This window comes from Grammomys surdaster, unplaced genomic scaffold, assembly GCF_004785775.1.
Source record: "Grammomys surdaster isolate TR1022 unplaced genomic scaffold, NIH_TR_1.0 125974, whole genome shotgun sequence".
Taxonomy (NCBI): domain Eukaryota; kingdom Metazoa; phylum Chordata; class Mammalia; order Rodentia; family Muridae; genus Grammomys; species Grammomys surdaster.
In genome coordinates, this window is record NW_021620791.1 from 1,083,570 (window position 1) to 1,094,916 (window position 11,347).

At 42.2% G+C, this 11,347-nt stretch overlaps 1 protein-coding gene across 1 annotated transcript in view; it reads left to right on the forward strand.

Moving 5' to 3' along the window:
- Positions 1–7,922, forward strand: part of Fer1l6 (fer-1 like family member 6) — a 112,223-nt gene extending 104,301 nt beyond the window's left edge. Inside the window, exons 40-41 of the mRNA XM_028753882.1 lie at positions 5,762–5,862; positions 7,736–7,922. Coding sequence (XP_028609715.1) covers positions 5,762–5,862; positions 7,736–7,922 — 288 coding nt within the window. The remainder of the gene's footprint in view (positions 1–5,761; positions 5,863–7,735) is intronic.
- Positions 7,923–11,347: the final 3,425 nt, after the last annotated feature.

An 11,347-nucleotide genomic window follows, 5' to 3' on the forward strand; every position in this document is an offset into this window, starting at 1 on the left:
TCCCCATCCTCGTGGCTAAGAGCTACGGGCTCGGTGATGAGAAGGGTGAGCTCTTGGTATCGCTGTGTTCACAGCTTGGCTGAGGGGGCTGCTTGGCACATGGATCGTGACATGTGTAGCAGATTCTGACTCTCTAAGACCAGAGGATAGCGTTTGTGCACAAAGGCTGCTTTGAAGGTTGAACATATAGTATATGTCCACAGTAAAGGGGGAGGAGAGCCCACACACCCTCACGTGCATATCAGCTCATGAAAACTATGGCTGGGGCACAGGTTATTTCCATGTTTCCTGGGTGTCACTCCCCCTTTGCTGTGACAATATTTACCTGGCAAAAGCAACTTAAGGAAAGAAAGTTTTAGTTTGACTCAGGAATTTAAGGGACACAGCCTGTCATGGCACGTGAGGCGTGGCAGCAGGAGCTGGTCACATCCACAGTGATGGAGCAGAAAGAGAGGGGAGTCTACTGGCTAACCTCCCTCCTTCCTTAGTCAGTACAGGACACCATGGTGTGGAGCTTCTCAGATTCAATGCTTCTCTCCTAGTTAGGCCTTAATGGAAACACTCTCATCGACACGCCCTGAACCTCTTTGGTGAGGCTAGGCCTGAATTACCAGGTTGCTTTCTCTGAGGTTGCGTCTCTTCATCTCTGTTCCTTACATTTTCTCTGAGTGGAGTTAGATGCAAAAGTTACCACGTTGTAGTTTATTTGAAAGTCAGGATATTTGATAAGGGGTACTATTTATTTCCCAGAGAACCGATGGCCCTGCTGTAGATGATGCTGAATTTCTGGGTTGGTTAGGTTGGCAAATGTAAGATCTGTTCAAACAAAGCTATGTTCTCCCCTTTGCATGAGCAGGTCACTGCCGGGTAACACTGGCAATATGAGTACCCTGTGCTGCCTCTACCTTTCACCTACTAGTTTTTATAACCACCAAGGATCTTGTTCATTCCATGTCCCTCTCTCTCTCTCTCTCTCTCTCTCTCTCTCTCTCTCTCTCTCTCTCTCTCTCTCCCCCCCCATTTATTAGCTATTGTCCATCTAAGAGTTTCCCTTTAACAAAATTATGATCACTCTATTTTTCCACCCCCAAAACAATGGAATAAATAATTAACCGTATCTACTAATTACCAACGATTAGAATCAAGAGTGATTTTTAAGAACCATGATGAAACTTTTCTTCTGAACTTATTTTTGACTGTGTCACTACAGACTAATGAAATTTTTGGAAAATACATCATCTGACTGTACCCTCTGAAAGAGTCTAGGATCAAAATCTCCCAGTAACAAATAAGACTTTTAGTGCTTGGATTCTATTTTCTAGATATTGTCTTCTACCAAAGGTAGCTGTCTTCAGACCTATAGCCAAAAAATTCAAGAAGAGGCTGAGACACTTCTACAGTTGGTTCAAGAATTTTTGTGCTAAGTACAAAGGCCTTTTTTGGGGTCTGAATTATTCTTTAATTCAGGTACTCAGAAATGAAATTCCTAGATTGAGAGCATGGGTATATATAATGTAAACACATATATGTACATATGTGTGAATAAATCAAATACTTTTATATGGCTGAGACAGAAACTATTTAAGGAGGAAGATTTATTTTGGCTCACAGGTTCTGGTGGCTTCAGTCCACCATAGCCTGGAAGGTATAGTGGCAAAAGTGCGTGGCAAAGGTCGTTCCTCTCATGGTGGACCAGAAAACAGAGACTGAGGCCGATGGAACCAGAACACCTTCTCTAGGGACCGATTTTCACCCATCCAGATCTCACCTCCTGAGAGATCCATCGTCCTCAAAAAATGACATAACCAGTTAGGGACCAAGCACTCAAAACATGAGCCTGTAGTAGGGTACATTTCAGTTCCAAACCATAACTCTTAACATATATTTTTTTCCTTAAAGTATTTTATCAATGCATAGCCTACCATGAATATTTGCAAATCACTTTTAATACCAGTGAGGTTGCATTGTAATGAGCAATAATTACTGGTAAAAAACAAAAAAAAAAATCTGTGTCCATTCTGAATGCAGTCTTTTCTCCGTTTACCTGCTAGCCACTCACTCCCAGTGTGATGAAATTTGAAGCTAATAAGCAGGAACCGTGGTACAGCATACACGCATTCTCTTCAGGGGCCTCTCTGTGGTACAGCACAGACACAGTCTCTTCAGGGGCCTCTCTGTGGTACAGCACACATGCCGTCTCTTCAGGGACCTCTCTGTGGTACAGCACAGACACAGTCTCTTCAGGGGCCTTTCTTTGTCTTCTTTTCCCCGTCCACAGATGTCATGAGGTTAATGGGTAGTCTCTCAAACTGCCCATAGTTTTTTTTTTTTTCTTCTAGCCCTGATTTTAAATTACATTTGCAGGATATTATTAGCTTAAGACCTCTGCTTCGTGTGAAGCTGAATATTGATGATAGAGTAGGAAATGAAGCCCTCTGGGTGCAGAGATAGGTGGCAAGGAGCGGTGTTTATCAGAATGTGACAGTCACACCTCCTCCCATTGCCTTTCTGAGGCCAGAATAAGCCAAGCTCTTCATAATAATAACTAATGCCTTCTATGCCAAGGTCAGAATTTATGTGCTCAGCCTTCTTTGTATAATCTTCCTGCTACACTCTGAACCTGTGAGACTCATCTATGCATGTCTGAAAGTAACAGGCTGGGGTCGGAGTTTTCATATTATGAGTCTTACACAGGACAGGCAACTCACTCAAAGTCACACTGTTTCAACCCAGGTCACAAGATTATATTCATTCAACTATTGTCCATGGTGAGCTATGCTATTCTATGTGTTCCTCAAACTATCCAATTCCAGCCCATAAATTGGGGTCAAATGCAAATACTAATGCCAGAATTATAGCAATGACTGTGAAATCCCTTTAAAACCTTTCAGAAAAAAATCACAGTTATTCATTGTTTTTAAAGGCAGCTCGGTGGGTAAGGGTGCTTGCTGCCAAGCCTGCGGAACTGGGTACAGTTGCCCTATGGGTTAGAGAAGAGAACAGACTCCTGCAAGTTGTCCTTTGCCTGACACACATGCGTGTGCACCTGCCACACATACTAGCTTTCTCTCGATAAGTAGATAAGCAAACAAATGTTATTTAACATTTCTGAATCCTAGAACATTTAATGATGCTTTGGGTTGGACCAGGTTTTCGAACCAGAGAATGATTAACAGCCCTGAGATTTGAATTCATAACTTGGATATAAGCCGACCTCACATCTCTACTCATTCAGACAGCCATGTCAAAGTCAGCCCAAGTGCTCTGTCCTCCTCAGCAAGGACTCACTCGAACACAAAAAGTGGCAAAATAATGACACTTGATGCAGGAACCTCAGGACTCACAGAATAATTTTGTAACAGAGATTAGCAAACATCTCTGCGCCTAGGTTTCTTTGGCTGCAATGGGGACACTGAAATGCTATCTACTTTCCTGGGTACTTTGGATGAATCATGGCTGTATGAAACACTATTCAGGCTGCAGAGCTCTGTAGTTGAGCTGTTGTTGTTGTTGTTAAGCAGTAGAATAGAGGCTGCTATGCTCTTTTACTCTCTACCTGAGTGTTCCCTGTTGATTCGTACCCTATTCCAAGAATTACAGAACTTGGTAATTCGTTAGCACCTCTCAAACTGACTCTCCATCAAATTGGAGCAACTGGATGAAGTTCTGAGTATACAAAACACTGCCCAGCAGAGGTTAAGCCACCCTGAAAGGGCCCCGGAAGAAAGATTTGCTTGTGTAATGAGAATGCTCCTTGGCCATGGATTTTAAGCTGGTTTCTTAGATTCCTTCTGATCGTCAAGTCTTAAGGAGCTCCCTGGAGCCTTAGCTCTACCTTTAGCACATCCTAGATGTTATGGCCAGATCACTCTAGAACATCCGACCAATGAGGAACCAGGGAGACAAGTGTCTTTAGGAGGTGGTTATGAAGACGTCATGGGATCAGCTGAGAATGGCATTTCAACCTTCTAATCTAGTATTCAATAAATTAATGAATAAGTTGTCAGGCAGTTTGTTATTAGCAAATATCAGGAAATTTTGTACCTTATAGACCAGGATTCAGATTCTAGTTGGACAGCTTATGATATCTGTACATCCTTGGAAACATGACTTGATCTTTAGCTTCATATCTCTATCTACAAAAAAGTAGCTATGTAGCTTGTTCTTGAGATAGACCAAGAGATAATAGTAATAGAGCCAGAGATGAGATATACAACTGCAATTTGAATTTTATTATTATTATTGTTATTATTATTATTATATTCTGATAATTGTGTGGAAGCATGACTGTAAACTACAGAAACAATATATTACTAATTTCCCAGTTTTTCAATATTCTCTGAGCATGTTGACTGCCAATAATTTATTATTGGGAATGAGAGACTACACACATATTCATGTATTCAAGGGTCTTTTGTAAATCATGGGACATGGTTGAGTGGAATAAGAAATAAACCAACTACTCATATAATCTGTAATCATGTGACCCAAAGAAAGCCACTACGACACTGACTGCATTTGTTAAAATGCTTCTACAATGCTTTCATCTCCTATGATCTCTACTGTCCCCTTCCTGTCACATCACCCTGAATCTCAGTGCACAAAATCCAAGGAGGCAGGAGAAGAGAAAATCTATTCCTTAAAGAACAGGTGTTGCAGCTGATTCACGTCCCCAGAGCCTGGACTGGCAGTAGCTTCCAGAGGGCCTGTCATGCGGTAAATGAATAATTAAACAAGGAAGAGTGACTTGATTTCTGCACTGTAGTTTGCCAGTTCAGGATTTATATCATTTCCAATAACTTGGGCACAATGCTTGAAAGAATCACCTGACACAACTTCCGAATCAGAAGGGCTGTTTGCCACAGAGGAGTGGAAAGTAGTTCTCAAAAGAAAGGCAAGTTCTGATATGATTGGTGAATACACACACACACACACACACACACACACACACACACACTGATGGGTGGCTGGGAAGCTACTCTGAAAATTCAAGGTCACATCCACTAGTTCCCTTCCAAAGATTGAAGGAAGAGAAAGTAGCAGATAGAATGAAGCCTGCCACATGAGTCATTAGCTCCCTCCCTAATGAGCACTCAGTTTCTATCATTAGTCTTATTTATTCTTATATTAATGACGGCAATGGTCCGTGTGGGATATCTGTGTCTATACATCTGTGTATATCTGCACGTGTGGAACCCTTTCCATACATAAAACTCATCAGTAGCATCGTGATGGGCCTCTGTGGTGGTGATGGTGTGTATGGTTAATGCCGGTGTGTGCACAGGTATGCACAGGTGCATGTGCCCGGCATACCTGTGTAGAGAACAAGATGCTGTTGTGATATCTTCACTAACCCCTCTCCATGTTATCATCATCATCATCATTGAGACAAGGTTTCTTCACTCAGCCTGAAACTCACCATTTCAGCTAGATGGGCTCACCAGAGGGCCCCTGGCATCTGCTCCTCTCTGCCTCCTGATTTCTTGGGTTATAGTCATACACTGACAGCTCTGCCTTTTATGTGGGTGATGAGGGTCTGAACTCAAGTCTCCATGCTTTCTTCACAAGCACTCTTCCCACTGAGTTCTCTCTCCAGACCCACCCCGGGCCTTTTATGATTCCTCACAAGATCATTTCTCCCAGGACCAGAAAACAGTTCTCAAAATCAACCAACAGACTAGTCAAAATACTTCCTGGTAATATCATGGTGCTTTGAGAATGCTGGTTTTGCCCCAGAAACTGCAGTTTCTGTCTTATGCAGGGCAAGGTTGAAGCTGAATTCCATCTGGTCACAGCAGAAGAAGCTGAGAAAAATCCTGTTGGGAAAGCCCGGAAGGAGCCCGAGCCCTTGGCCAAGCCCAAGTGAGTATGGCTGGGCTGTAGTTGGAAACATGAGGCACGGGCAGGGTCTCAGTGGCCCCAGGAGTCCCTGAGGCCCTGGCTTTCCTGTTCCTGCACAGAGAACACAGGAGTCCGGAGTCAGGCAATAGTGCCATCCAACCTGTGTAGAGTGTTGTTTCTATAATTGAAAAGTGCCCCAAAGATCACAGACTGTTTGCAGATGGAGCAGGTCCTGTCTGTACCATGCTTCACCAGCATTGTTAGGGCACTTCACCTGTCTTACACTCATGTGCATGTGAATTGCATGTGTGTGTGTGTGTGTGTGATTAACTTAACATTTTCATGCTTTATTGAAAAGTTTTGCTTCAATGTTTAGTTGTTCTGATTAAGATTTTTGAGGGGAGCACTGTATTCCACGGGCTTGATACCCATCATCAACTTGGTCAGCACTCATAATCAGCCATAATCAACTTAATTTTGCCATTTTCTGTTTTGCTTTGATTTGGTTTATTTGATACAATGAGAACATTTTTTTCATGCATCATTAATCTTAAAAAAATGGCCAGAATCAGAATTATTAGAAAAATAATGGTACTTTATTGCACCTGATTCTTAGTTACATAGCCATTAAAAACTGAATGTTCATGAAATACACGTATAAAATCCCTTTGGGAATCACGTTTGGCCTATCTCCTCAGACTCAGGGTGAGAGATGTTGTCTCTATACCCATCTGCCACCTCTCATAATGTTAGGAACATAACAGCTCTTACTTGCTAACTCAAAGTTGTTTATTAAATCGTCTGTCTAAATACACTTTGCTCACAGAGACGCACACACACACAGGGTCTGCACAGGTCCCAAAGCTGAGAGAGGAAAGCAGACACAGGCTCCCAAGCCTGACCCAGAAACTGTCTACAATTGACATCTGCTTGCAAAAGAAAAAGTCGTTTTCTCCAATGGAGTCTCACTAGGTAGATAAACCACACTTGAGGGCAGGCCCATGCCCAGCAACAGATGGCACACAGAATGAGCTCAGTAGTGTTTATGTAGACTTTTTGTCTCACATTGCTGTACTTGGGCTTTTTTTTTTCTTACGGGTCTTTTGCTTGTATATTATAATTTCTAATTTAATGTTTTTATAGATTTTTGTGTGTCTGTCTTTCTGTGCCTTGCTTCTTTGTTTGTTGGCTGGTTTTGATTCTTTGTTGTTTGTTTGGTTGTCTTTTTTTTTCCTGTTTGTTTTCTAAATAGAGAAAGACAGGACATGGAGTTGGGTGGGTGGGGAGATGGAGAGGATCTGGGAGGAGTTGGGGGAGGGGAAACTGTGATCACAATATATTGTACAGAAAGAAATTTTTTCAATTAAAAAATAAATAAAAATAAATACTTTGGAGGGCACAAAAGAAACGCTGGGCCTGAGCTCTGCCTTCCAGCAGCTTTTCACTTATTTAGGAGAAGTAGCATAGAGACTCATAAAATTTAGAGGAAGAGAAGACAAATACACTGTGCCCAGAAAGAGGGTAAGCCAGGGTGAGGCAGGAATTTAGGGCAAGCACTCCTGATGGACTGAAGTGGTCAGGTAAATTTCATTCAGAAGGTGGGCTTGATCTGGTCACAGGACAGATGAGGGGATGGGGGTGTGGGCTTCAGGGTGGGGTCTAACAGGGCTCTGGCTCTAATCAGACCAACATTTAACACCATGCAAGAGTCATTACAGACCACTTGGTAAATGGTCCCATTTCTGTTGCTTTCAGCAGAATGGTCTTTCCCCCACCACCCATTACTCTCAGACCCCTCCTGTGGGTCCCCAGAAAGACAGAATCAGAAGTGTTTCCTGGGAGTTTGAGACTCCTGGTGTTAAACATGAACCCTCTTCCCTGATTCCCTCTCTAGCCGCCCAGACACCTCCTTTTCGTGGTTCGTGAGCCCCTTCAAGTGCCTGTACCACCTCATCTGGAAGAACTACAAGAAGTACATCATCATCGCCTTCATCCTGATCATCCTCATCATCTTCCTGGTCCTCTTCATCTACACCCTGCCAGGCGCCATCAGCCGGAGGATCGTCGTGGGCGGCTCGTAGGGGCAGTGAAGGACACAGACCTCTTTCCACGAGTGCCTTCCTCTGTTCTGCGCAAGAACCTCTAAGACCATGTGCTATGGGAGGCACTGTGCTGAATGCTAAAGGGATAGACTCACAGGACGCAATAGCCTTCCCTGTGTCTTGGGACAAATCAGGTCTTCTCCAGGAAGACTGGACTCTGGCTGGCAGTCTTTCGCTGCCCCAGTGCCTGCTACCATCTTTCAAACCCCTAAATCCCAAGACTTATTTTTGCCTGCAAGTAACCTGAATGACTCTTTAACTCCAGGCTAATGAACAATGACCTCAAATTGACCTCCGTGAGCCTTTTCTTCATGCAATAGATTCTATTTTTAAAAATATTAAACTCTGGGTCTGAGATTTTATTAGAAGCACTACATTTCGAAGTAAATGGACTGAAAGCATTTAGTGAATTACTAGCTATTTAACATGTCCCTGAAGACTTGGTTTAGTCTTCAGGGTTATAGGACACAGTTACATTCAGTCTATGAAATTCCTTAACAAAGATGTACATAAATCATCTAAAATACTTTGTTGTCTGAATTCCCCTATAGCACCCTGCCAGGCGCCATCAGCCGGAGGATCGTCGTGGGCAGCTCGTAGGGGCAGTGAAGGACACAGACCTCTTTCCAATTCATTGTCTAATTCCATGACAATAACAAAATTACAGTTATGAAGTAGCAATGAAAATAATGTTATGGTTGAGGGTCTCCACGACATGAGGGACTGTATTAAAAGGTCGCAGCGTCAGGAAGGTTGAGAACCACTATAGAGACAGAATGCAGCCAGGTTACCTTCAAAGTCAACTGCACGTGTGTCGTAGCAGCAGTGAGCTATGAGAGGTTCACTTTCATTTGCTCTGCAGAACTTTCCAAATGGAGGTTCACGACTTGTCATAAGACATATGAACTACAATTACGTGTGTGGTGGAAGTCAGAGCAGGCTCCTTGCCACCCAGTGGGAATTCTCATTTGCTAGATCCACAGCCTCCCACAAGTGTCATGTCCCCACTGGTCACATGACTGTGATATGAATGGCCAGCGCTGTCTCTGCTCATCCCTTACCTGACCAGCAGGTGAGCCAGGTTCTAGGTTGAACCTCAAGTACAGAATGTAAAACCCAGTCTGAGAAACAATAGCGTATTCACCTGAAAGATGGCATCGGTGCCTTGAAAGGAAACTTCTGGGCTCTGCAGCACAGTCCCTATATTCTGTCCTATTTATGGTGGGGGTTGAACTGGGGACCTCTTTTCTCAGACACAGTAAGGGAATCAATGAATTGGGATGCTTATCCTCAATCCCCTTGCAGGATGTTTGGCCCCATAAACCTTTCTTCTTCTGTCATAAAGGGTCATTTAGGGTAGTACTGCAGAAACTACTAAGTTGAGTTCCTTTCCTGATACTAGAAACATCAAGACTATGGCTTTTATTTTTCCTGGGGTTTTTTTTTTGTTTTGTTTTTTTGTTTTTTTTTTTTTAAATATGGGGTCTGGTGTAGTCTGAATGCATCTTAAACTTCCTATATAGTCAAGAATAACTGTGATTCCTGATCCTCACTGCCTCTGTTTCCTAAATATTAGGATTACAGCCATACTCTAGCATGCTTGGCTTCCTATATATATTTTAATACCATTGCATAGCTGTAACTTTTCTAGAGGCAAAAGTGCTTACATCTACACAGAAAATCATTCCAGAATGTTCCTGGTCCATCAAAAACTCAAAACACAAACTTGTAGCTCTGGAATCTGAACCCAGAGCCTGATACACGCTGAGCAAGCATTCCACCACTGACTTACAGACCCTGTGATTTTAGACTTAGGCACTATTCAGTCAGTTCTGGCTCAGGATGCTCCATCTCTGGCAACTAGACCATCACATTTTCCTAAAGTGCTGAGAAACAGAAGCTTGCTACCTGGGCACTGTTTCCTAGTGAGAACAACCACATAAGTGATGTCATTCTCACTGTACGGTAATGTGCATCATCCGGCCTTAATGAGGAGGTCAGAGTGTTTGATATCACAAGGCATATGTACTAAATCCATTACAGGTATTTGTAGATGGATTAGAAAACTATGTACAGCATACTGTAAAAATAAATCTATACACAATGATGGAAAAAATGTCTAGAGAAATGTACCAACATGAACAACGATTATCCAAGCAGTATAATTTCCCTTTGCTTTCTTATTTTTCTATTTCTCCCAAAACCTCCTTAATAGACATGGTGTATTTTAATGTAAAAAAAATTAATAAACGTAAACTTACCTCTGTTCATTTAAAAATATCTATTCTCTCCTGTAATCTGGACAAGTGGAGATGCAGCGGAGTTAACGTCTGCGTGACCAGACTACCACAGGATTTATATTTCAGAAGCTCCCCTTAAATTATTTTTCTATCTTCAAATAATGGTTCTTCCAAGAAAGGCACTAAGCAGCGAATGTGCTTCACAAATGCATGTATTTCTGGTGTTGTTGGAAAGAGGAGTGCTATTTTTAAATAAATGCGGATATAAGGGCAGGTGCTTTCTAGTGAATTCTGAAAGGTAAACTCTTGACAGAACAATACAAATCATTGAAACACCTAATAGAAGCAAGCAAGGAAATTATCTGGAAATCCTTCTAAGTCTAATAGAGTCCACCAACTTCCCCTCTGTATCAAAAGATGTCCAGATGCCAAAAAGCCTGGCAGCAGAAGCCTTAGGAACAGTTAGAGATGTGTGGGATGGAGTTGGTAAGCAAGGATAATTTTGGCATCAGCCATGGCTGGTGTTCTATACATAGGATATCACATATGGCCTGTCCTACAAAGAAAAACTAAACAAAATATTGCTCTGCCTAATTATGCAGCCCTGGTCCTAAAGATAATCACAGTTTTTTAAAAACGAATACCCATTTCCCAAGTGGTCATGAGCCCCCAACTTTCTTTTTTTTTTCTTATAGCTTAAATCCATTTCAGAACATATTTTATCTCTTTAAACAACATTTAAATTCTCCCTGCCCCCAAACAATGCTGGAAAACTCAGCCCCAGCGAAAAACACAAAATAAAAATTCAGGACTGGATATCTAATGGGATATCACACCCTGAAATCATTTGGTAGCCTGTTCCTCCCTTCTGTTATAGACAGCCTGGCCAAAGAGAAAACATTTTGTTTACCTTTTAAAATTGGTATGCACAGTGTGTGTATGAGTGTGTCCATGTTTGTGTGGGTGTGTACGTGTATTGTGTGTGTGGCCATGTACGTACAAGTGCACATACTTGCATGTGTGCATACCTGTGTATGCACCCACACACGTATGAGATGTCTTACTTTATCCATTTCCATCTTTATCTTTTGAGACACTTTCTTGAACCCAAAGAAATTCGGTTAGGATGGCTAACCAGTGAATGAGCTCTGGAGATCTTCCTGT